This window comes from Callorhinus ursinus, unplaced genomic scaffold, assembly GCF_003265705.2.
Source record: "Callorhinus ursinus isolate GAN/ISIS: 27379988/994484 unplaced genomic scaffold, GSC_fseal_2.0 scaffold1, whole genome shotgun sequence".
NCBI classification, from domain to species: Eukaryota; Metazoa; Chordata; class Mammalia; order Carnivora; family Otariidae; genus Callorhinus; species Callorhinus ursinus.
Genome location: NW_027397063.1, coordinates 61,266,226 through 61,293,813, shown reverse-complemented (window position 1 = coordinate 61,293,813; position 27,588 = coordinate 61,266,226). Strand labels below are relative to the sequence as shown.

Below are 27,588 nucleotides of genomic sequence, written 5' to 3'. Positions count from 1 at the left end.
TTCAGTTATCTTTGAAATCTTACAAAGACAATTCAAAATAAATACTTTGCAGCTATAATCTGACAGCTATAATCCAGCAACCATTTTCTGATAAATTCCATTGCAGATTTATGTATTTATTAAATTCATAGTTTTGACCTGGTTGTAATCATAATACAAAATTTTGTTTTACTGCCTTCACTTAGTGTGGAGCAAAACACCTTTTCCAATAATAAAAATTATTCTTTTGTTTTGTTTTTTAAGTAAACTCTACCCACAATGTGGGGCTTGAACTCACAACCCTGAAATCAAGAGTTGCATGCTGTACTGACTGAGCCAACCAGGCACCCCAATAATTACTTAATATTTTTTATGGCCATAAGACATTACATCTTTTTATTTTTTATTTTTATTTTTTTAAAAGATTTTATTTATTTATTTCACAGAGAGAGACAGCGAGAGAGGGAACACAAGCAGGGGGAGTGGGAGAGGGAGAAGCAGGCTTCCCGCCGAGCAGGGAGCCCAATGCGGGGCTCGATCCCAGGACCCTGGGATCATGACCTGAGCCGAAGGCAGATGCTTAATGACTGAGCCACCCAGGCGCCCCAGACATTACATCTTTTTAAAGTACCATAATTAAGGAAGTCATTTCCTGTTATATATTGCTTTAATTTTCACTTTTCATGATAAAAATATGCTTTCATAAGCACATTTATGTAAGATGTAAAATGTAAATGTGTATAAAGCACATTTACATAAGCACATTTACAAAAAAAATATTTTTTGAAATAAATTCCCTTAAGTGAAAATGTTAAAAGGGATAAAGCTAGAATAGTAGCAACTATAATACAAAGATGACCTTTTCAGGCTATTTTATTTTATTATATTTTTTATTTATTAAGTAAGCTCTACACTCAGTGTGGGGCTTGAACTCATGATCTCTAGATCAGGAGTCAAATGCTCTACTGATTGAGCCAGCTAGGCATCCTATCTTCAGGCTATTTTAAAAGTCTCTCAACATCACAGCACACAAAGGGATTATGCAGATTTGCAATGCCGTCTACAAAGATTGAATAAATGTACTTGGCTTCCCTGTACTTAGAGTTGTCAGTTAATTTTGTTAATTTAATACTAACCACCATTTATGTGGGAAAATGTATGTAATCTCCAAACACTTTACAGGGATGTTTTTTGTTGTTTGTTTTATTTATTTTGATAGGAAGGCTAGAAGAATGGTACAAAATTTTTTTTGAGTCATTTAAGTGCAAATTGTTGACATGCTTCACCCTCTTCCCCAAGTACTTTGTGTATTATACTCAGGGACATCCCCCTACCTATATTAACTTAATGTTAGCCAATTTAGTCAACTACCTTTACTAGATTTGGTTCTGGGCAACTTTTGGTTATTTCTAAAAATTACATTAACTTGCTAAGTAAAAATTTGCCACCATCAGACATATTCAGAACCATGTACTTGGTTTGAAGTTAGGCCCAGGAGAGAAGTTCCAGAAATATATAAAGTGAAACAGCATATTTGAAATTAATGTGAAGTCTTTTTAGAAAATAACTTTGAGGGATGCCTGCGTGGCTCAGTCACTTAAGCGTCTGCCCACCCCAAATAAATAAAATCTTTTTTAAAAAAGTTAGCTTTAATGTGTTTGCTTTTTAAAATGGACTTGATTAGCTACCCCTTGCAGTTAAGATGTGAGTCCTACCTTTAAAGATGTTACCAGTCCATGTGAAATCACTAGGACCTTTTTTATACCTGAGCAGAGGATCTGTGATAGTGAAAAAGAATTAAAAACTTTTACTATGGGGGCGCCTGGGTGGCTTAGTCATTTAGCGTATGCCTTTGGCTCGGGTCATGATCCCAGGGTCCTGGGATCGAGCCCCTCATCGGGCTCCCTGCTCAGCAGGGAGTCTGCTTCTCCCTCTCCCACTCCCCCTGCTTGTGTCCCCTCTCTCGCTGTGTTTCTCTCTGTCAAATAAATAAATAAAATCTTTAAAAAGATGTACATAAAAAATGTACATAGTGAAAAGACTTTCACTATGTACATTTCTGTGCTGTAATACTTTTTTTTACAATAAGCATATATTATTTTTATAATTTAAAATAACTAATAAAAATTTGTTTTATAAAATTTGTAACTTGAGAAAATGACACAAGTAATGGCTCTTTTTTTTTTTTTAAGATTTTATTTATTTGACAGAGAGAGACACAGCGAGAGAGGGAATACAAGCAGGGGGAGCGGGAGAGGGAGAGGCAGGCTTCCCGCGGAGAAGTGAGCCCAATGCGGGGCTCGATCCCAGGACTCCGGGATCATGCCCCGAGCCAAAGGCACACTTAACGACTGAGCCACCCAGGTGCCCCACGAGTAATGGCTCTTTGACAAAGGTTTAAGCTGAAGTATAATGAGGATACTATAATCTACAGAAGTGTTGTTCTTTTTTTTTTTTTTAAGATTTTATTATTATTATTATTATTAAAGTTTTATTTATTTAAGTAATCTCTTCACCCAACGTGGGGCTCGAACTCAGGACCCTGAGATCAAGAGTTGTGTGCTCTTCTGACTGAGCCAGCCAGGTGCCCCTAATATTTTGTTTTTTTATTTTTTTATTTTATTTTTTTTTAAGATTTTATTTATTTATTTGACAGAGAGCGAGAGCAGGACCACAAGCAGGGGGAGTGGGAGAGGGAGAAGCAGGCTTCCTGCTGAGCAGGGAGCCCGATGCAGGGCTCGATCCCAGGACCCTGGGATCATGACCTAAACCGAAGGCAGATGCTTAATGACTGAGCCACCCAGCCGCCCCTTTGATTTTTTTTAAATAATCTGTACACCCAATGTGGGGCTTAAATTCACAACTCCGAAATCAAGAGTTGCATGCTCCACAGAGTAAACCAGCCAGGCACCCCTACAGAAATGTTATTCTTGACAAATTGGCTTTGGGGTCTATAAATCCACATTGTGTGTAAAGTTGTGTGTTGTATATTTAAAGAAAAGTGTCTGTAGCTTTCCTCAGATTTTTTGAAAGTGATAAACTAAAAGTTTGAGAACTGCTACCACAGAGTGAAAATTCTTTTAGAACCTGAATAATTTAACTTTCTTTATAATATGAGATTAAAGAGGGCGCCTGGGGGGCTCAGTTGGTTAAGCGACTGCCTTCGGCTCAGGTCATGACCCTGGAGCCCTGGGATCGAGTCCCACATCGGGATCCCTGCTCAGCAGGGAATCTGCTTCTCCCTCTGACCCTCTTCCCTCTCGTGTTCTCTCTCTCTCATTCTCTCTCAAATAAATAAATAAAATCTTTAAAATATATATATATATGAGATTAAAGATATGCCTACATCCCAAATTGTGTTTTATGGTCAGTATTTTTAGTAAATTCTAATGTATTTTCCTGTAGTTTAAAATGGCTCATATATCATATATGAGAATCTTATTGATCTGATTTTTTTTCTTCCTATTTGAAGGTTTCTTGTTCTCCTCAAGGTCTGACAGTTTGGGTTCAGAACACTTCATATTTGTGTAGTCGAGCTGGGCAGGTCCTCCCTGTCAGTATTCAGATGAATGGCTGGATTCATGATGGTAACCTGCTCTGCCCATCATGTTGGGACTTCTGTGAGCTCTGTCCTCCAGAAACCGATCCTCCAGCTACTAACTTGACCCGAGCTCTACCACTAGGTAAGTAGTCTCTGTGGTTGGAGTAAAGACAAGGACTTTTCTTATATAATGTTGGAAATTCCCTTCAAGGAAACTCTAAAACAGGTGGAGCATCTTCTCTTCTAATTGCAATTTTATGGGAAAGCCTCCTTCCCACCATTGTTAGAAACTGAAGGTGAGTAAACATTATACTTCCATTCAGTAAGAGCAAGGGTAAGAAACCTTTCTAAAGACCCTCTGATTTGGGGGAAAAAAAAAAAAAGAAATTAAGTGTAAACAAACTTTTGCTCATTAAACACAAAAAGCAGTTAAATGTATTTCAGTTATACAGACATACCTCATTTTATTCTGCTTTACTCTATTGCACTTCACAGATACTGCATTTTTTACAAATGGACAGCTTGTGCCAACTGTCAGCCGCTCTGCCAGCACCACTTTTCCAACAGCACTGGCTCAGTTCATGTCTCTGTGTCACACTTTGATAATTCTCACAATATTTTAAACTTTTTAATTATTATTATATTTGTTACAGTGATCTGTGATCAGTGATCTTTGATTTTACTATTGTAATTTTGTTGTTTTGGGGCACCAGGAACCACACTCACTAGAAAGTGAACTTAACTGATAATTGTCTGTGTTCTGACTGCTCCACCAACCAACCATTCCCATTTCCCTCCTCTTCCTCGGGCCTCCCTATTCCCTGAGACACAACAATATTGAAATTAGGCCAATTAATAACCCTACCATGTCCTCTAAGCATTCGAGTAGAAGAAAGAGTCACACGTCTGTCACTGTAAATCGAAAGCTAGAAACAATTCAACTTTGTGAAGAAAGCATATCAAAAGCTGGTTGTGTCAGTTAGCCAAGTTGTGAATGCAAAGGAAAAGTTCTTGAAGAAAATGAAAAGTGATATTACAGTGAATACATAAATGATTAAAAAAAAACTGAAACATCTTTATTGCTGATATGGAGAAAGTCTGCGTGGTCTGGATAGAAGTTCAAACCAGACACAACATTCTCTTAAGCCAAAGCCTAATCCAGAGCAAGGCCCCAACTCTCTTCATTTATGTGAAGGCTGAGAGAGGTAAAGAAGCTGCAGAAGAAAAGTCAGAAGCTAGCAGAGGTTGGTTCATGAGGTTTAGGGAAAGAAGACGTCTCCACAACGTACAAGTGTAAGGGGAAGCAGCAGGTGCTGTTGTATTAGCTGCAGCAAGTTCTCCAGAAGATCTAGCTCAGATAAACAGTGGAAGTGGCTGCACTAAACAACAGATTTGCAATGTAGATGAAGCTTCTGTTGGAAGATGCCATTGAGCTAGCTAGAGAAAAGTCAATATCTGGTTTCAAATCTTCCAAAGGCAGGCCAACTCTCTTGTTAGGGGCTAATGCAGCTGGTGACTTGAAGTTGAAACCTGTACTCATTTACCATCCTGAAAATCCTAAGGCCCTTAAGAATTACACCAAATCTACTCTGCCTTTATTCTGTAGGTGGAACAACAAAGCCTGGATGACAGCATATCTGTTTGCAGCATGGTTTACTATTTTAAGCCCAGCGTTGAGACTTACTTCTCAGGAAAAAAATGATTCCTTTTAAAATTACTGCTCATTGTGAATCCATCTGGTTATCCAAGAGCTCCAATAGAAATGAACAATGAGATTCATATTGTTTTCATACCTGCTAATACAGCATCCATTCTGCAGCCCACAAATCAAGGAGTAATTTTGACTTTTGAGCCTTATTATTTAAGAACTCTATTTCATAAGGCTGTAGCTGCCATAGATAGTGACTCTCTGGTGGATTCAAGCAAAGTAAATTGAAAACGTTCTCACAAGGATTCACCATTCTAGATGTCATTAAGAACATTCCTGTTCCAGGAGCCTGAGTGGCTCAGTCAGTTAAGTGTCTGCCTTTGGCTCAGGTCATGATCCCAGGATCCTGGGATCAAGTTCTGCATCGGACTCCCTGCTCAGTGGGGAATCTGCTCCTCCCTCTACCCCTCCCCCCTGCTTGTGCTCTCTCTCTCTCTCTCTCTCATGCTCTCTCTCTTTCTCTCTCAAATAAATAAATAAAATCTTAAAAGGGGGGGGATGCCTGGGTGGCTCAGTCAGTTAAGCATCTGCCTTCTGCTCAGGTGTAATCTCAGGGTCTTGGGATCAGGTCCCGCTTCCAGCTCTCTGCTCAGTGGGGAGTCTGCTTCTCCCTCTCTCTCTGTGCTCATGTACTTTCTCAATCTCTTACTCTCTCTCAAATAGATAAATAAGTAAATCTTTAAAAAAAAAATCGTGTTTCATGGGAAGAAGTCAAAATACCCACATTCACAGGAGTTTGAAAGAAGTTGATTCCAACCCTCATGGATGACTTTGAGGGTCCAAGAATCCAGGAGAGGAAATGAGTACAGATGTGGGGGAAACAGCAAGAGAACTAGAACTGGAAGTGGAGCCTGAAGATGTGGCTGAATTGCTGTAATCTCCTGATAAAACTTGAATGGATGAGGAGTTGCTTCTTATGGATGAGCAAAGAAAGTGGTTTCTTGAGATAGAAACTACTCCTGGTGCAGATGCTGTGAAGACTGTTGCAAGGACAACAACGGATTTAGAGTATGACATTAAACTTAGTTGATAAAGCAGCAGCAGGGTTTGAGAGAATTGATTCCAATTTTGAAAGAAGTTTTACTGTGGGTAAAATGCTATCAAACAGCATCACATGCTACAGAGAAATCATTTGTGAGAGGAAGAGTCAATCGATGTGACAGACTTCATTTTTGTCTTATTTTAAGAAATTGCCACAGCCAGCCCTGACCTTCAACAGCCACTACCATAACTAGTCAGCAACCATCAACATCGAGGCAAGACCCTCCACTGGCAAAAAAGATTATAACTTGCAGAAAGTTCAGATGATGGTTAGCATTTTTGAACAACAAAGTACTTTTAAATTAAGGTTTGTACATTTTTTAGACATATACTATTGCACAGTTAATAGACTGCGGTACACTGTAAATACAACTTTTAAATGCACCAAGAAACAAAAAAATTCATTTGACTTGTTTTATTGCAATATTTGCCTATTTGGTGGTTTGGAACTGAACCTGCACGATCTTCAAGGAACGCCTGTGTTATGAGTAGGTGAGGTAAAAGAAAAGGAAGGACACTGGACAAGATGCTTAAAGAAGGGATTGACGTACCCACAAAAAAGAGAAAGGTGCAAGGACACATAAATATGCACAAAGCAAGATAGAAAGATGGGCTAGTAAAGACAAAGTGGTTTTCACGGATGTATGTTTTTCTCATTCTGTGAGACTCCAGAGAGTAGAATTGAGAACAACAGAACAGAGTTCTGGGAGGGAGACAAATTCCAGTTAAATCCCTTTGATCGTTAGTCCAGGAGAGGAATGGAAAGAACTGCCTTGAGAAGAGGCCATTTCCCATTACTGAAGCTGTGTGAACTGAGCCTGATGACCCATTTCTGAGAGTTATAAAAGCAGATTTCATGAATTCTCAATTAAAACTTCGACCTAAGATCTATGAGATTTTAATTAAATGACCTATGTGATTTTATGACAGTTTGATATTTTAGAATATGAATAAAGATCTTATGCACTGTTTCATTTTCTCATTTGGAGGTATTTTTTTAAATGGAACTGGGTAACCCCTTTGCCTGTTCCATGGTCTGGTTGAAAATGGAGGGCTGCATTCATTTACACCTCAGTTTCTCCACCTCTAAGATTTAGTTTCCTTTATTTCCCAAATCCTGGGGGCTTTCTGCAGATATGAACTGTCAGGTAGAGTGTGAGTTTTAGAAGACTGGTACTTGTGGGGGTGCCTGGGACCACCTCCAGGTTTGGTGATTCTCAAGGACTCAAAGGACTCAGCCTGTAGTTGTACTTATGGCTAAGATTTGTTAAAGTGAAGAGATACAAAGCAGAATCAGCAAAGGTTGGCAATAGGGTGAAGTCTGGCAGAAACCTGTTCTCGGACACACCAGCTAAACCATCCTTGCAAGCAGGACTTTCAAAGGATGGCAATCTCAGGCCTGCTATGTTACTCTCTTCTGAGCAGAACTTCAGGGAGTCAGCTGTTTTCTGTAGTTATAATAATAATGACACAATGAATTGTTTGAAATGAATAAGATCTTAGGTCCTGGGGCGCCTGGATGGCTCAGTCGGTTAGGCATCTGCCTTTTGCTCAGGTCATGATCCAAGGGTCCTGGGATTGAGCTCCACGTGGGGCTCCCCACTCAGCAGGGAGTCTGCTTCTCCCTCTCCCTCTGCCCCTCCCCCCCAGCTTGTTTTCTGTTTCTCTCTCAAATAAATAAAATCTTAAAAAAATCCTAGGGACACCTGGGTGGTTCAGTCGGTTAAGCATCTGCCTTCAGCTCAGGTCACGATCCCAGGGTCCTGGGATCGAGTCCCACATCAGGCTACCTGCTCAGCGGGGAGCTTGCTTCTCCCCTGCCTGCCACTCCCCCTGCTTGTGCTCTCTATCTCTCTCTGACAAATAAATAAAATCTTTAAAAAAAAAAAGGATCTTAGGTCCTTTTGGTGTGGTAAATAATATAAATTGTGTTAAATATTCTTAGTTAACTTTTACTTTTAATATGAAGCTGGTAGGATGACTTAATTTTGTTGTTACTGTTATTAAATTGCTTTGGTTAGAATAAGAGGGCTGATAGTCCACAAGTTAGGTGTTCTGATGGAGTTCCCATCCTCAGGCCTAATCTCAGTTAACTGTGACAATCTGTCACCATCTCATTGTCCAAGACATGAGCAAGGATTGAGCCATTGGCAGAGTTGAAATAGTTAATTCCAGCTAGTTCAGGGGTAAGAATCTTGGGAGTAGAGTAGAAGAATATCTAGGAATGAGAGAAAATCCAAACCAGGTTAAGGGGCTATGAGATGATTATTTCCTGTCCTTGGAGCATGACAAAGACAAGTGAATCTATTAAAAGGAGGTGGGGGGTAGAGATTGCAAATCACCTGCCCCCTCCACCTGCACAGTCTGCACCTTAAACTCTGCTCATCCTACTTCTGCTTTATCAGTCACCCTTCTGATATGGTGCTACTATAATGTGATTGATTTCCCTGTTAACTTGCCCATTTCTATGAGGAAGCATGCTCAAAAGAGCGTTGCAAGCACCAAATCACTACTACAATTTTGAAAAATGTATAAATATTACAAGAATAGATATATTTTAGGCATTGCTTTTTAAACATACACATCACTGTTGAAATTCTAAAATATCCTGACTTACTGTATTTGTTAATGTGTTCATTGAGCATACTAGCCTTTACTGAATATTTATTGAACTATGTGCCAGAAACTATGACAAATGTTTCTTTCAGGCAAATAGTTTGTTTCTGTTAATACTTTTTTATGACCCACTAAATATGTAAAAATATTTTGATGCTTTAAATGTACCTGTGTGATAAATACTAATAATTAGAATTAACCTATGATGAACCTTATTAAACAAATTATCACCCCTGATCTGTCTTAGGAAACTATTTTTTTTAGGTTTTTAAGCATGCCTTTAAAACATTAAAAATGCTAATATTCAGAGGAAGTGTAAAAGATATTCTCCCTAAATTCTTTTGATTTTTGTTATTGTTGTTCTTAGGTGTTAGTTTGCGTAGCCTTTTCTTACATTTGTAATTTCTTTTAGAATGTGAAACTCTGGGGTGCCTGGGTGGCTCAGTTGGTTAAACGTCTACCTTAAGCTCAGGTCATGATCTCTGGGTCCTGGAGTGGAGCCCCTCATTGGGCTCCCTGTTCAGTAGGAAGCCCACTTCTCCCTCTGTCTGCCCCTCCCCCAGCTTGTGCTCTCCCCTCTCCTTCTCCTCTCTCTCTCTCAAATGGGTGGGTAAAATCTTAAAAAAAAAAAAAAAAAGAATGCAAAACTGACTTTCTTTTCTCTCTCCTTTTTTCTAGTTGTCACTTCTAAATGCTAGAGTGTGATTAGATAGTTCTATATTGCCCAAAATAGTTTCCATTAGAGACTATGAAAGATTTATTTCTGAATTCTTTCAAGTCTCTTCAGATTGTAGGGGTTGTTTTTGTTTCCATTTATTGAATGCTGGACACTTTGCCAAGTGCTTTATGTCTGTATCATTGCATTTAATCATCACAAAACCTAATGAGGTAGGAATTACTGTTTTACACATGAGAAAACTAAGGTATAAAGAGATTAAGTAATGTATTATTCATGAACTAATAAATAATGAAGTTCAGATAAAAACCCAGATCTTATTGTGTCTAATTCATTTTGAAACCCTCTTTTTGAATCTTTTCGTTTTAATTAGTACTAGCACTGAAAGTGCAGTGTTTTTGAAGAACAAATGTTCCAGAACTGCCATTAATGTTTTAATAGCTTGTTAAATATTAGTACAAACAGTAGTACTTCTCCTGTTTCCTTTGGGCCAAATTGAAAATCAGGAGATAAAGGGATATGTCTATGTTATTAGTCACCTCAGGGTCTCTTCCTTAATGCAGCCCAGACCACGCTACCACATCAACTCTGGGTTTATGGGAATGTTCTGTAGTTTGCACTATCCAGTACAATGGTCATTAGTCACATATGACTGTTGAACATGTAAAATGTGGTTAATGTGAGAAACTATTTTATTTTATTTTTTAAAGATTTTATTTATTTATTTGACAGAGAGAGAACATAAGCAGGGGGAGCAGGAGAGGGAGAAGCAGGATCCCCGCTGAGCAGGGAGCCCGACGGGGGGCTCGATCCCGGTACTCTGGGATCACGACCTGAGTCAAAGGCAGACGCTTAACCAACTGAGCCACCCAGACACCCCGAAACTATTTTAACTAATTTAGATTTAAATAGCACATATAGGGGCGCCTGGGTGCCTCAGTTGGTTAAGCGACTGCCTTCGGCTCAGGTCATGATCCTGGAGTCCCGGGATCGAGTCCCGCATCGGGCTCCCTGCTCAGCAAGGAACCTGCTTCTCCCTCTAACCCTCCCTCCTCTCATGTACTCTCTCTCTCATTCTCGCTCTCTCAAATAAATAAATCTTTTAAAAAAATAAATAAAATAAATAGCACATATAGCTGTGGCTGCCATATTAGATATTGCAGTCCTAGGTCAAAAGTTCTCAAACTTTATACCTCAGAATCATGTTAAAATCCAGAGTTTTGGGTTCAGAAGATCTGGGTCGGAGCCTGAGAATTTGCATTTTTAACAAGTTCCCAGGTGATGCTGATATTGTTGACACAAGGACTACACTTTGAGAAGAACCATTCTTAGCTAAGTGGGATTTTTTTTTTTTAAGATTTAACAAATACCAGCATGATTCCATTGAGGAAGAATAGAAGTTCCCTGTGGTTTACCTGGCTTACAGCCACAAGTATTTTTAAAAAATAATTTTTTTAAAATACTTGTTCCACATTGCATAGTGCTCAGAAGTACAAGCTCCAGTGCCTTGACATTATCATTCTGTTCATCCTATAGCTGAAGACCAGTCCTATTTTTCTTACTTTTAAGCAAGTCAGACTTGAAGCTTGGTTGGTTCTTTATTGATCAAAATATTAGAAAGGACAACTCATTCTAAAATAAAGTCAGGTTGACCTGGTCTCTTGACTGCAATAAAAATGTTTTCTATTCTGAGAATTGTTTTGAGAAGGCATTTTAGCCCTGAGAACAACTCGTGGCTAAATTAAAATATATTCCTAGTTCCCAAAGCCCGTAGAATCTTCTGCCATTTCCTTTTTTTTTTTTTTTTTTTTTTTTTTAGATTTTATTTATGTATCTGACAGAGAGAGAGAGAACACAAGCAGGTGGAGGGAGAAGCAGGCTCCCCTCTGTGGTAGGAGCCCGACTCAGGACTGGATCCCAGGATCCTGAGATCATGACCTGAGCTCAAGACAGATGCTCAATAGACTGAGCCACCCAGGCGCCCCTCTTCTGCCATTTCCATATCTGCCTGGGGTTATATGGATAGATGGGCAGATATTTAGAGATCAGGGACCACATGTCCTGGTTTACCTGGGACAGTCCATATACTGTGGTCTTGGTATAATTCTTAATAGCATTCCCTTGTGTTAATCAAAAAGAACAAATTAGTTGATCTAAGGAAATTTTATTCCACACTTCATAAAGCAGGCAGTCTCCATCTCAAGAGTACAAAGAACTGCAAAATAAGGGAAAAGGACTGCAGGCAGGGAACAAGGAAGAAATACTCAGGTTAAGTTGATTGGCTGGGCTGGCATAGCTGACCTTATTTAGAAAGATCAAGGAAGGGGTGCCTGGGTGGCTCAGTTGTTAAGTGTCTGCCTTCGGCTCAGGTCGTGGTCCCAGGGTCCTGGGATCGAGCCCCGCATCGGGCTCCCAGCTTGGCGGGAAGCCTTTTCCCTCTCCCACTCCCCCTGCTTGTGTTCCGTCTCTTCTATGTCTCTATCTGTGAAATAAATAAAATCTTAAAAAAAAAATAGAAAGATCAAGGAAATAAGTACAAGTCCCAGAGTTGGCTTGGCAGTTGAAGATTAGTTTACTAGTTATACTGTGTTTCTGGTCAAGCGGAGGAACACAAAAGTTATCTAATTTTCAGTTTGCTGCCATGGCACCACAGGCACGAGTGGCTCCATCTTGGGAAATTTATTGCAACACTTGTCTCAAAATGCCCTGATTTGGGATGATAAATTATAGGTTACCCTACTTAAAAAGGACAAGGAAGAATAGAGGAAGAAGGTCCTGCATCCCATGTTAGAATAGCCAATATATTAATTTACTTTCCTGTGTAGCATCTTTAGCTTTGTTGGGATGCTTCCTGAAGACACTTCTTTCTTTTTTGGGGTGCTGCTTTTAACCTCAGTATGGTGGGTACATCATCTTTTCTTCCTGCATGAAATATTTTGTTCTTTTTCCATAAATGTATAAAAATGACTTTGCATATCTAGGTCTCAGGAAGTTATTCTTGATTTTGCTCTCCAGGGTGGTCCTTGTTCATCTTTTAATAGTCACCTCTACTCATCTGTCAGTTTTAGTTGGTATGATTTATTCCAGAAATGTCTTCAGAAAGTCAATTTTTTGTTTTCAATCCTAGATCTCTGTTCCCGTTCCTCTAGCCTGGTGGTCACCCTCTGGCTTCTGCTAGGCAATCTATTTCCTCTGCTGGCTGGATTTCTTCTGTGTGTATGGCACTAGAAATGGAAAAGTGAATTCTCAAGACATTCCTTTGTGTCACGTTCCTCTGAACAAAGCACAAAATCTGGGAGAGTGCCAGCCTGGGCAGATGGCAGAAGTGTCATTCCTGACTTTGGGTTGGAAGCGTTGACCACAATCAGACCTTGAAGCAGAACTTCACAGCAGTTGCTCTTCAGCAGCAGCCCAATAGCCTCAGAGCTTGGAGGAGGAGAAGGAATTCTAAGTCACCACATCTTTATTTGTCAGGATATATAACCTGCCTGAAGTTTGCCTTTGAAAATGGGATAATTGGTGAAATTTTCAGAGTGATTACATACCCCAGCATTTTCATTAACCTAAAATGATGGGAAAGTTCATCAATACTGCAGTAACTTTTAAAAATGGCTATTACAAGATTATAAATTGTGGATCTTGTCCTCAAAAGTATAAATTGTCCTTTGACTTACAGATAGTAATTGAATTGGGTTTCTATATCACTATTATATCTTTATTGAATTTAATGGCTGTGCCTGGTATACTTAAATCATTGTTCTCATTGTTCTAAAAGGTTTTTTTTTTATTATGTTTTGCTAAATCTTATGATTTAACCATGCTTGCCTTTTTCAAACCAGCTGTGTGGCAGTTTACTACTGAACGATTACATGTTGGTAGCCCTTCCACTTGTATCTCCAGTAGTTTAATGATGACTTGAAAAACTGTGGACACAGAGAAAAATACTCTGCCCTGTAAAAACATTGAAGGCATGCAACAGAAGAAAACATAATTGTATGTTTTTCAGATAATAATTTTGACAACTGTAACCCAACAAATATAGAACTATTCCTTTTTGACCAATGAAGATAAAAAGAAATTATGGTACTGCGTAGAGAGATATGCAGTTATTTTCAAGTGGGCTAAGACATTGTTACAGAAGAGTTTCTACTATCTGAAAATTATAAATAAGAAGAAAAATATAAGTGAAAACAAGGTGGTCTGAATTGTTTACTAATAGCAAAGTGTAGGTTTGGTGTAGGGCCTATTCAGTAGGACTCCCTTTACCCACAACATAAGCCTCAGTCCACAGAAGTCAGAAGATTGCCTGTGCTTTAAAAGAAGGTGATGTTCTTGACGCAATGTGATTTCTGCCCAGTGGTCTCAATGTCAAAGTGAAGAAGTTCAATGAAGCACAAGTAAACGTCAGGAGTAACTATGACTCTCTTAAGGTAGCCAGCTGCCTCATCTAATTAGTAACGCATATGAATGGATGAACGAGATTCCCACTGTCCCTACCTACTATCTAGAGAAACCACAGACCAAGGAACAGACAAAAAACAAAACAAAACAAAACAGAAACAAACTATAAAAGGAGGTGATATGTTTTGCTTCCTGCTTTTGACACTTCTCCTGTTACCACATAGATTCTCATCCTCAGAAGCAATTCTCCTCCGGTACTAGAGCTTATCACCCCCTCTTAGTAATTCCAATTTGAAATTTTTTAATGATGAGTAATGCCCAGTTGTTCTCTCTAAAGCTAATGAAGTCCTGTGGCATTATAAACATAACTCCTGGACAAGATTTTTTCATTCATTCATTCACTCATTCATTCATTCATTCATTCATTCACCTTTTAATTCAGCATATAGTTATTGAGCACTCCAATTAAGAGATGATGCTAAGTGAGCAAGCAGTATAATTATTAAAAAGTAATTCCAACTGACTATTTGGTATTGGAGCCAAACCGCAACCCCAGCATAGAGGAAAGTCACCTTTTTCTAATGCATAAATTTTAAATATGTATTTGCATGCAATTTTAAATTGGAGGTATTTGTCATTGTAAAGAAAGTGGGGGTCTCTAGCATAGCCGACTTCAGCTAAAGAGAAGTTAATAGTAATGGTGTCAGGCCAGTGCTCAGTTTTCTGCCTTTGTCACACATTACTTTAAAAGGGAAAAGTATAGAGTATATTTTTAAAGAAGATTATAAAACTCTAAACTTATATATCAACTGTGATTATGAATCATCCTGCAAAGTTGTATAAAGAATTTCACCAAAAATATGATGGATAATATATTTGAGATTCACAGTGGTAGGTTCAATTATATTTTGATTGTTGTGCAGTAATGCCATTTAGGTAGTATTGTTTCCAAGCATGGTGCTTTTTATACTTGAAATATATTTTTGCTTTGTTTTTTATTGATATAATTATATTTGCACTAATGACTTTCTGGAGAAAATATTATAGATGACATTTTTTCTATATATATTTATTAAGCTTGGAATCTGATACCTTAGTGTTTTCTCTGCACAAATAAGGAACTTGATAAGGTATGAGGCTAAGAAATCTTGAGTCTCTTGAGGGTAACTAACAGCTCTAGTGTCTTCCTTCCTCTTCAACAAGTCTTGAGAGTGGTTGCTTATCACTTATTCTTCCCAGTGTACTCCGTGAAGACTTAGAAGGCCACACTGAACCTGTAAGAAATGTTAAGAGGAACGTTTGAGTCACTTAGAATATGACCATATTCTAAAAGCAGACTTAAAATCTGAAATTTCGGTGCAGAATTCGTGGGCTAGAATTCAGCTTTGAAATGAAGAATTCGAAATGGCCTCCTGTGGTAGGATGCCTTTTATGTTAACAAAACCAGACTGCAGCCATGGTAGAAATGAGGTAGGGCACGGAAGGAGAATAAGGAGTAGCCGATTTGGGGACAGTAGACTGGAGTCTCTTTCTGACTCGAAAAGTGTGGAGTGCATATAAAAACGGACTAGACTACCTCAGTTTTCAGTTCAGATTTAGGTTCATTTTGATAGTATTAAGGTCCCAATAGTCAAAAATAACAAGTGAATTTGTCTCTCAGGTTTTCAAGAACAGAATTTACAGGAAGGCAGCAAAAGCCATGTCAGCAGACTTGAGCTGACAGCTTTAAAGAAACTGGCAAGCTGTTAGGTAGTCTTAAGGTAGACCTGTCTAATATTCTCCTGAAGAACATCCTTTTCCCTTACTTACTTCTCAAGGATATTTATTTTTGTTAAGAACAAATAGACATTCTTAAAATGTTACAAATTATGCTTGAAATTAGTTTCAGCCTAGTATGTTGGCTTAGAGTTTATCAGTATTTGAAGATGAAACATAAATTAGTGAAGTTTAAATGGCTTTAGGAAAATACATAAATAAACATATCTGAGTATTCCATAAAATTTTATCAATATTCTGCTCAATATTAGAATAGCAACTGTAAAATGACTATAACTAGCTGCTCTCTCAGATTCTTTTACCTCTAATATTCTATGACTAACCCTCATTCAGACTCGGTAGGTCACTGCTGGCTCTGATCTGTGCCCTCGAGTATGCCAGCTTGCACATCATGTTCATCACGGTGTCTTGTGCTCAGTGCCGTGGCACTGTCCATGTCCTTGGACTGGAGAGAGAAGAGCCATCCCTGAGGGCATTTGAGCCATCCTGGTAAAGGGGGTGGACTTTAGTCATAGCTCCACAGACCCATTTCATAGTGGGCAGTAGTCATTCATGCCATGTCCTTGCAGCCCTGGAGGACGAATATATTAAAGTCTGTGCTACTCATTCTGAAGAAAGAACTTACCTGAAAGGATGACGACTTCTTTCTTCTTTCTTTTTCTCCTTCTTCTTTCTTCTTCTTTCTTCTCCTTCTCCTTCTTCCTTTTTTTGTTGATACATTCAGTCAGGATAGGGAAGGAGGTGATGAATTATTTTCTTTTATGTTTACATTTTTGGTAAATGAAATAGAAGATTTAAGAACTAACCTTTATTTGTGTTATTGAACTCTTAGTGTAATGTATTCCTTAGTAAAAAAAAAAAAAAACACACACACACAACTTTAATAAAAATGGAAACTAATCTGTATCTTGTCTTTACTTACCATCAATTTTTTTAAAGATTTTATTTATTTGAGAGAGAGAATGAGAGAGAGAGAGAGCACATGAGACAGGGGAGGGTCAGAGGGAGAAGAAGACTCCCTGCTGAGCAGAGAGCCTGATGCGGGACTCAATCCTGGACTCCATGATCATGACCTAAGCCGAAGGCAGTCGCTTAACCAACTGAGCCACCCAGGTGCCCTACTTACCATCAATTTTTATTTTTTTTTATTTTTTTTAAAAGATTTTATTTATTTGAGAGAGAGAATGAGATAGAGAGCATGAGAGGGGGGAGGGGCCGAGGGAGAAGCAGACTCCCTGCTGAGCAGGGAGTCCGATGCGGGACTCAATCCCGGGACTCCAGGATCATGACCTGAGCCGAAGGCAGTCGCTTAACCAACTGAGCCACTCAGGCGCCCTACCATCAATTTTTAAAACCTTGATGAAGAACACAAGCCATGTGCACCATTTGGGGAACACAAGGTGTTAATTGTGAAATAATTCAATTTCTACTTTAACTGGACTAGAATTGTCCTACTTAAAGAATGGGGACAACAATAGCCAAACTGTGGAAAGAGCCAAGATGTCCATCGACAGATGAATGGATAAGGAAGATGTGGTACATATACACAATGGAATATTATGCAGCCATCAAAAGGAATGAGATCTTGCCATTTGCAATAATGTGGATGGAACTGGAGGGTGTTATGCTGAGTGAAATAAGTCAATCAGAGAAAGACATGTATCCTATGACCTCACTGATACGAGGAATTCTTAATCTCAGGAAACAAACTGAGGGTTGCTGGAGTGGTGGGGGGTGGGAGGGAGCCACCCAGGTGGCTGGGTGATAGACATTGGGGAGGGTATGTGCTATGGTGAGCACTGTGAATTGTGCAAGACTGTTGAATCACAGATCTGTACCTCTGAAACAAATAATGCAATATATGTTAAGGAAAAAAAAAGATAGCAGGAGGGGAAGAATGAAGGGGGGTAAATCGGAGGAGGAGAAGAACCATGAGAGATGATGGACTCTGAAAAACAAACTGAGGGTTCTAGAGGGGAGGGGGGTGGGGGGATGGGTTAGCCTGGTGATGGGTATTAAAGAGGGCATGTTCTGCATGGAGCACTGGGTGTTATGCACAAACAATGAATCATGGAACACTACATCAAATACTGATGATGTAATGTATGGTGATTAACATAACAATAAAAAATTTAAAGAAAAAAAAAAGAATGGGGACAGATCTTACGTAAAGGTATAGGGAGAAGCCCTCCTCAAAGAGTTATGTAGGAAAGAGAGCAGTCTAAAACATTCAGGGCAAGCTCCTCTGGCTGCAGATGATCCCAGTCCCTTTTGTTTTATGCTGTGGGCCACGAGTCTCACTGCATGAGCACCCTTGCACATTCATGTGCCATGCTCTGTGCAGTAGCAGCAAGTAGATTGTGGCTGTAGTTTTGGAGTGTGATTGTTCTTCGTAACCTGAATATAGTTTGAGAAAGGATATCCTGGACATGCCTTCACCATGTGCAGGATTGGAGCCATTCTGCCCTGTGGCATGGACCCATGCACTTAGTGAAATTGACTGAACATAGCGTGTGTGACCTAATTGCTGAGCTGAGATCTTTGTGGGAAATTTTAATAATAATATTTAGATTTCTAAAGTTTTAAATATTTCATAAAAGTAGCTAAAACTATATGTAATAAATTACTTCAAGTAGTTGAATTAAGCCAATATTATTTGCATAGTGTACTGAAGATAAAGCTGTCTATATCTTATATATTACACTGTTTACCTTTTGGTGTGTTGATGAAGTATGGCTTATTTAGTAGGCATTATCCATAAGCTGTCTTTTGTCTATAACCTCTCTGATAGATTTGCCGAATGGAGGGGTTTATTTAAATCAGCTTTGTTAAGTGTTCCCCCAGAAGTTCATTCTTTAATGTTTAAATTAAATTGGACATATTTGGAGATGGTAGTCCAAATATGTGCTCTGATGTTCCAGTAGATAGCCACTACCTTTCCCATTCTATATGTATAGAAATGGGTTTTTTTCTACCTATGGACATTAGTATATCTTAGGTTCAATGCCACTTTAACACTCAGAGCCACTAATAGTTAATTTTTTCAGTTTAGACAGAAACAGTGACTCAATAACTTTCTGACAATTTCACATTTGGAAATACTCAAATCACAGTATCTGAACACCTGGCTTCTTCTCCCTCACCCCATTAGGTTTCCTAGTGACATTTCAAGAAGGCTACAATCAACTTGGAAGAGATTTTCACATGCGTTCCCACATATGGTTGTTCATGAATGTGTATACAGTGAAGGTTTTGATGTATTTGGCTGAGGTCATGAAAATTTAATGTAAGTGAGATAACCACGTAGAGTTTGCTCTATTGTCACACGCCTCAGCACAGTTTGCCACCCCAGTCTCCAGAGTCTTAAATCTTAAATGCCACTATTCCAAGTGCACATGGTGAAGGCATGTCTAGGATATCCTTTCTCAAACTATATTCAGGTTATGAAGAACAATCACACTCCAAAACTATTTGGGGGGGGGGGGGGGCTGGGTAGCTCAGTCAGTTAAGCATCAGACTCTTTTTTTTTTAATTTTAATTTTTTTTTTTAAGTAGGCTCCACACCCAACGGGGAGTCCAGCATAGGGCTCAAACTCACAACCCTGCGGTCAAGACCTGAGCTGAAATCAAGAGTTGGATGCTTAACCAACTGAGCCACCCAGGTGCTCCAAGCATCCAATTCTTGATCTTAGCTCAAGACTTAATCTCAGGCTCATGAGGCCCAGCTTGGAGCCTACTTAAAAAACATAAATGAAATGATTTGGTTAGTTGTGAAGTTTTATGCTTGCTATTAAGTAAATAAAATCTGTAAAATCTGCGTTTCTTATAATAGGTTTGACAAAGGAGTGAAGAGGGAGCCAGTAAGTGCTATATAGATGTTAAATAACCCTTAGGGATAAGTATCTCCACAGTGGAAAAAAAAAATGAAGATGTGAAATGTCTGAAGCAAGTCAGTCCTCAGACTGAGGTGAGTTAGTGGCTTTGCCACACTGGGATTTTGCCCCAGAACCCCTGCACCAGCACTCTGTACCATGCTGGATCTCCATAGGTGGGGGGGTTTTATCCATTTTTGTCTCATTTATCCTCTCACTCCACCCCAGGCTGTGTTCATGCCTCCTGCTTCCCCATCACCAGTTCGAAACAGCCCCGTTTTCTCGTGTATGCACACATCTATTTGGTGGCTTCATTGCCTGGGAGTGGTGTAGGGGATCCTCTCCAACCATCATTTCTCAAACACATACAGAGGGAGGCAGCCAGCAGCCCTCACTCATTTACTAATCTGGTAGAAACCAGAAGCTCCCATGCCCCTTCAGTCTGCTCCTGCTGATTTATAATTTCCATACCACCATTCAGTTTCCAGGTCAGAAATGACAGTATCTGCTGTGGCTGTCCACGCACCATGGCCCAGGAGGCATTGGTAGTGAAAATGAGCAGACTGGAGTCTACTGAGCTGAGGAACACAACTCCAGGGTGGGTAGGTACCACCTGGGTGTGGCTGTCAGATGCTAAATAAGCCAAAGGCATAGATGCAGAAATCATTTAGTCCAGAGGCAGAAACAGTGAAGGTGAATCTATATACAGGAAAAAAAAGAAGTCCTGGAATTAGTCAAAGATTAGGCTGACAGGACCAGAGAAACAAGAGTGACTGCAGAATGACCAGACTACATTCTGTTGGATTGGGGAGGGGCTGCCTTTTGTTCTGGACTCCCAGGTTTAAGTGCACTGAGAGTGCCTTCTGATACTTAGCACAGTGGAGATACTGAATCTAGTGATTTAAGATTGGAATAGTCTTTGTTGTGTACTTACCATATTCAACACGTATTTGGCATCAACTCTATCAGGCACTCTACTGGGCCTTCCCATGGTCCACAAGAAACCAACAGACATGGTCTTTGTCCTGGAGCCAGTGAAGGATGGGGACAATTGAACAAGCATTTACAGTAAAGTATAGACTTGAAGTGGGTAAGATAAAATGTATAGCATGGTAAATAGTGGAGAGAGCAAGGCTGAAGATACAAGAGGCTGAGACACCCAATAAAGTCAGGCTCTGAGCAGATGGGAGCTGGGACCAGAGCATGGGGAAGGGACCACCCCATCTACTGTAAGATAGGACATGGAAGGAAGCAGGAGCACATTTGTTGGATCTGGTGGCTAGAAGCTAAGATCCTGGCTCTAGAAAGGAAGTCATCATTGTCTGCCATGAACGTGGTTTGAGATTTGAAGAATATTGAAGGTTTAAGCTTTTGCAAAGAGATACTCTTTTTTGGTGACTGTTCTGAGTCCATTTTTCCTGGAAGACAGTATGTGCCTTTTCAGTCCATAGATTCAAATTGTCTTTTATTTTACATAATTTTTTTTTTATTTGAGAGAGAGAGAATGAGAGATAGAGAGCACGAGAGGGACGAGGGTCAGAGGGAGAAGCAGACTCCCTGCTGAGCAGGCAGCCCGATGTGGGACTCGATCCCGGGACTCCAGGATCATGACCCGAGCTGAAGGCAGTCGCTTAACCAACTGAGCCACCCAGGCACCCTACATAATTTTTTTTGAATTTCATCTTTATTTACTGTTCTCAGTTTTCCTCTTTAGGAATGCCAATTATGTAGATGTTTGTCTTCAACTATTATCACTTTTTCTCTACTTAATTATTTATTTCCTTGTCTTTTTCTCATTTCTGCCCACTGTGTTTTTTATGGTGTTGTCAACAATGTCTCTTGTCCCTCATGCTCCTTTCATTTTTGTTCTCTTTTCTGTGGTTTTACTTTTCTATGGTATCTTTCCTGAGCCCACAGCTGCCTTCAGTATCCCCAAAGCTGATGCCTGGACGCTGGAACTCTGGGTATGGTTGCAGCTGCCTCTAAAGACTTAGGTCTCCATAATCTTGGTTTCTAATAGCAGCAGCAAGACAGGCTCGGTTTCACATCTGCTTCTAAATATTGTGCGTGCATCTGATGGGCAGAATCTCATTTACAGCCAGGACCCTAGCTGCAAGGAAATCCCAGAAATGTAGTTCTAAGATTTATACACTCTATACACAGAAGGATGAAGGAATGGAGGTTGAGTGAGCCAACTCACAGGATCTACCACGACCTTCTCTGTTGCAAATACCTTTTACAAGTTTATTGTTTGTGAGATGAGAGTTTTAGCTAATTTCCTCCATGGTTTTCATCTTTGGTGTTATGCTTAGAAAAACTTCCTTACCCTGCTATATATTTTTTTCACTTTTCAAAGATCGTTTTAATTTTTTCTTCAGAGAATTCCTGAACACAAATAATAGAAATAATTTATAGCTCTGCCACTCTTTAAAATATTATATGGAGAAAGAAGTAAAAGTGCTTCTGCTTCTTCTGACCCCTCCATTTCTATCCTTCCAGAGGTAACCTAGAGGGCCCCGGTTTTGTACATAGTCTGTTAAATAACAAAATTCAAGGGGCATCTGGCTGGCTTAGTCAGTGGAGCGTGCAACTCTTGATCTCAGGGTTGTAAGTTCAAGCCCTATGTTGGGTGTAGAGATTACGTTAAAAAAAAACTAAAACAAAACAAAAGTCAACTGAGTAAATTTAAAGATCTAATTGGCTTTATTCAAAGTTTCATGAATCAGGCAATATCCCATCTAGCAAATAAAAAGGAGCTCCAAGAAGCTGTGCAAAATGGAAGGCTTTTATAGGCAGGAGGGGGTGGGAAAAGGACGTTTCTAGCAAAGAGTGGATTGTTTCAGGCAAGGTCACCATGCTTTGGGGAAAGGTGGGAGTCTATCAGGTGGATTACCTCACTAGTGCGGACCAGGTAATTCAGATTTACTAGTCGGTTATAGTCCTGGGAGAGGTTGAAACTGCAGTTAGGTTAGGTTGGTATTAAGTCTTGGTTTGCTGATGTGGGGCTTAGCACAAAGTATTCCATTTTTGGCTGGTTGTTTCTTTTCTAACACTTTTCAAACTGGACTGTTATATATATACATAAATATAGATTAGGTATACAATTATTAAAAAATAAAAGTGGTATCCCTCTCCTCAGTGTTTGGTATCTTGTATTTATTGCCTACAGGTTCAACACAGGCATCTTCCTCGGTCTGTAAACTGAGATTTACCTCATAGTTTGTAATGATTTATGGTGCTCACTATGAATATGACCTCATTTATTTAGCCATTTCCCTACTGCCCCTACTGATGGGCATTTATGTTATTTCCAGTTTAACGATTCACCTATATTTTATTCTGCTTCTCTTAATTTTTACATTTTGTTCCTTAATATGGCAGGAATTTTTTTTTTTTTTGAGAGACAGAGAGAGTATGTGTGTTGGGGGTGAGGGGAAGGGACAGAGGGCGAGAGAGAGAGTATCTGAAGCAGGCTCCACACCCAGCATGGAGCCCAACGTGGGGCTGGATCTCGCAACCCTGAGAGCGTGACCTGAGCCGAAATCAAGAAGTCAGACACTTAACCGACTGAGCCGCCCAGGTGCCCTGACAGGAATTAATTTTGACATTTGACCTGAGGAAAGATTCTTAGTTTTTTCCAAGTACAATTCTAGTGTCATTTATTAAACTAGGAGGAATAGATTTTTGAAGAGTCATGGAAAACACTTCCCTGGAAAAGAAAGTGAAATGGCCCAATGCCAAAAAGAATTCAAGCATAAAAATCCAAAACTCACTTCTTCCCAGAAATTAGCCCCCTTCTTTCCCAGCTTCATCTATACCTTCCTCATCATTAGTAAAGCAGCATGGTTTTGAAGCGGGCCTCATCCCATGAGGCTGCGTGCTTCAGCTCTGCCTTGGCTCCCTTCATTAGTGGTTAAACCGGATTAAAGGGCTGACCCTGCAAATTATCCACTGCTATGTACTGGAATGATTCTTCAGGCATATTCTGCCCTAGCTGGCTTCTCCTCACAACCTATTTGGAAGACAGAGACAAACAAAGGAAACCTGAAAAGGACAATTTGAACACACTATCCACCAATGTAGAGAAGATTTTGTGTGTGAAGTAGTGTGTATGTGAATTTTTGGGAGTCAACATAAGGGGTGTTAAAAAGAAAACCACATGCCCAAAAAGGTGCCTCTTGAGCCAGGCCAAGTCACCAAACCAGAGCTTAATACCTAACTTAATTTCAGTTCCAACCTCCCTGAGAAATTTAAGTTTGGTAATCTGTTGGCTAGGCCTTCTCCATTCCCCAAAGGAAGATGAGGTAATCTGCATAGTAAGACCTCCTGCCCTTCTCCGTAGTGAAGGTGATCTTGCCTAAAACAGTCCTTTCTTGTCTTTTGCTAATAATTTTCCTTCCTATGAACTCCCCTCTACTTGTTAGATGGGATGCTGCCAGATTTATGAATTGCTTAATAAAGCCAATTAGATCTTCAAATTTACTCATTTGGATTTTGTTTTTTAACAGGTGGTAAATAAGAGCAAAAGCTTTGGTAGCAGAGAGATCTGGCTTTAAGGCTTGAGTTAGTTTTTTGTGACTTGGAGTCTTTCTCTATAAATTATAGCTCAAGGGGTGCCTGGGTGGCTCAGTTAAGTGTCCAACTCTTGATTTCGGCTCAGGTCATGATCTCAGGGTTGTGAGATCAAGCCCCACATGGGGCTCATGCACTGGACATGGAGCCTGCTTCAGATTCTCTCTCTCCCTCTCCTCCATACCCCCCCTAAAAAAAATTATAGCTCAAAAAAATTTTATCTTTCTTTCAATGGAGTTAATAGCCTCCGTTCTAAAGTAGGGAAGATGTTCATTAAAGATTTATCAGTCCAGGTTCAATTACAAGAAGAAGAAACTACATTTTTAGCCTGAGAGTGATTGAATACGGGAATGAGGTGTTTACAGGACACTTGGAAGAGCTGGAGAAAGGGGCTCTGTGGTGGTCCTGTAAGAGTGTCTTCCAGAACGACCCTGGAGAACTTGGCTCCATCGGAGCTGCTGTCTCTTCTGCAAGAAAGGGAAGGTAGACAGTCAGGAAGCTTCTCCTGCAGCAGCTGCAGTGACTTTGTCCTACTTGCCATTCACAATGCTAGTGGCAAGTTCCTAGAGCACTGCTGAACAACCCCCCCCCACACACACCGCCGTCTCCATGATAAACTTCTTGCAGAAAACTCGCCAGGCATCCAAAGTGACCTCTGCCTTCCCAGTTCTACAGGAATGAATCTGATGATGAATCTAATCCACACGCAGAAAGAACTTCACTATAAGGATGTCCATCATAAAAGGAACTCAGGTCAAAACCACAGAAAACAGCTTTCCATCCAGTCAAGTCACAAAATTAACCTTGTGAGGGTTTTATGCATTCAGAAATTTGTATGCAAATATTGTCTACATGCACATATGTAAATAAGGGCATAGTGATTAATAGTTAAATACCTAGAAGCATTATTATTTTTTTTAGAGGGCAGAAAAGGGCAGAGGGAAAGAGAGAATCTTAAGCAGGCTCCACACCCAGCTCGGAGCCTGACATGGGACTTGATCTCACGACCCTGAGATCATGACCTGAGCAAAATCAAGAGTCAGATGCTTAACCGACTGTGTCACCCAGGTGCCCCTAGAGGCATTATTAGAACAGGGGCAGGGAGCAGGCCCTTACTCCCCCCTATAAGCCCACACTTGCCAAATTCAATTCTGTCTCAAGTCTCAGCCCAGGCATCACCTGTTGCAGAAAGCCTTTCCCTGGCCTTTTGACCTCCACACCTTAGGATAGGATGGAGGCTTCTCCTTCTCTGCTCCCATGCTGGTTGGTAGTTATATATTTGGTAGTTTGTCTTCCTCTTTATGCTGTGAGCAACACTGAAGGCAGGTGGCTTTTGTTATTTTTTCCCCAGCATATGGAAAGGTGGTTAATAAACATAAAATAGAAAATTCTTCTTTATTCCTATGATTGTAAAGAAAGCTTTGTTTTTTCCTTCCATCTATGGTCCCTCGTAGAGGTGGAACCAGTAGGTCCCAGGTCTTGGGGGAGATCTGGTGCTGGTGCTGAAATTACCCATCTTTGATCAAGGTGCACTTTGTCCACTGATTCTATAAAATATGCATTGGTTTTCTCATCACTCAGTATTTAAAAGACACCTCTCCCTAGTGTTCTGCACCCCCATGGCATCATGGAAACAGATCACAAATATTTGCAGGTGGCAAAACCTCTCCCCAGTATTTCCATAAAAATGAAAAAGTGATTAGAGAGTGCATTAAATTTTCTACCAAGTGAGTCTCCTCTCTAAATTGGCTGAGAGCCCAGGCTGAATTTCACAGCTAAGCCAAACACTCCCACCAAGGGACACAACTATGGTCCTCTTAACCTATCCAGAGACTCTGTTCCCATGAGGACCTTTCTCCTCTGGACGTGTTCATCCTTTTTGAACACAGAGTATTCAGCCAGAAGCCTATGTTGCACACCACCCTGGACTACCACCACCCCCAGACTGTGTGAAGTGATAATGAGGTCAGTCATACCACAGCTCTCTAGGAAAGTGGAAAGAACCACGGGACCCCTGGAGAATACATTGGCAAAAATGAGTCCCCAACAGAGGGCAGCATTGGGTATCTGTGAATCCAGCCCCCAGGGCCTCAATATTCTAGAATCTACCCTGGCAGAAAAGATAAATAGGGAGAGAGGAGAAAAAACCAGGAGGGTGAAGAAATAGAAGACATAACATGGTTCTTTCAAAACTAAGTCAAACAAGGGAAGAGCTATGGGTAAGAATCTCAGTGGATTCTTCTCAGGAGAGAAGGGGCAAGTGGATAGAGTGATGACTCTACAGCTTTGGAGGTTTCAGGGAAGTACTCAAAAGCATTTTAGTCTCAGAGTCACACTTTCCCCTGCAAAAGAAAATTATTTCCCCCCAAATATAAAAATAAAGTGCTCGTTGTAAAAAATTAAATAATTAAGGAAAGAGGAACACCCAGCTGGCTCAGTAGGCAGGGCATGTGACTCTTAATCTCAGGATCATGAATTCAAACCCTACATTGGGTGTGGATCCTGCTTTAAAAAAAAAAAAAAGAAAAAAAAGGGAAAGAATAAAGAAAACAAAAACTTCACCACTCAAAAAACTCAATTTGGGGCGCCTGGGTGGCTCAGTCGCTGGGCGTCTGCCTTCAGCTCAGGTCATGATCCCAGGGTCCTGGGATGGAGCCTCGCATCGGGCTCCCTGCTCCGCGGGAAGCCTGCTTCTCCCTCTCCCACTCCCCCTGCTTATGTTCCCTCTCTTGAGGGAACAAATACATGTCAAATAAATAAATAAAGTCTTTGAAAAAAACCCAACAACTCAATTTGCCAAACATCCCTTAAGATATTGTTCTTAATCTACACACTTATATACATACACGTATACACACAACTTTCTATAATGGGGTCACAAGATCCTTTTTTTTTTTAAAGATTATTTATTTATTTGAGAGAGTGAGAATGAGAGAGAGAGAGAGAGAGAGAGCACATGAGAGGGGGAAGGGTCAGAGGGAGAAGCAGACTCCCTGCTGAGCAGGGAGCCTGATGTGGGATTCAATCCTGGGACTCCAGGATCATGACCTGAGCCAAAGGCAGTCGCTTAACCGACTGAGCCATCCAGGAACCCACAGGATCTTATTTTTATCAACTACTTTTAATTTGTATTTTACTATGTTTAATAGTTTTGCTCAGAGAGGGGACATCAGAGTAGTTTAAAAGTTTTATTACATTTAATAAAAAGTAAATGCTAATATTTCCAAATGTATATGATTTGATTTATCTTCATTCATTAATAAAATTTATATACAATTTACATTTACATATACTGGAACTTTATCTTACAGGTTAAAATATAACAAAAACATCTTTAAAGGGAAATTTCCATTGACAGTATAGATTTAAAAGTATGCCTACTATTCCTAAAATGTATAGAAGTGAG

General features: G+C 40.0%; 1 protein-coding gene across 6 annotated transcripts in view; it reads left to right on the top strand.

Moving 5' to 3' along the window:
• LMLN (leishmanolysin like peptidase) overlaps window positions 1–27,588 on the top strand; it is a 114,813-nt gene that overhangs the window by 58,585 nt on the left and 28,640 nt on the right. For 3 of the 6 annotated variants that reach the window (XM_025875662.2, XM_073894776.1, XM_073894779.1), the window contains 2 exons: window positions 3,452–3,662; window positions 12,689–16,643. In XM_025875662.2, coding sequence (XP_025731447.1) covers window positions 3,452–3,662; window positions 12,689–12,789 — 312 coding nt within the window. In that variant the 3' untranslated portion in view covers window positions 12,790–16,643. Of the gene's footprint in view, window positions 1–3,451; window positions 3,663–5,126; window positions 5,636–12,688; window positions 16,644–19,570; window positions 19,739–27,588 lie in introns of those variants that run through there. The other 3 variants (XM_073894770.1, XM_073894765.1, XM_073894757.1) reach the window with 3 other exon arrangements.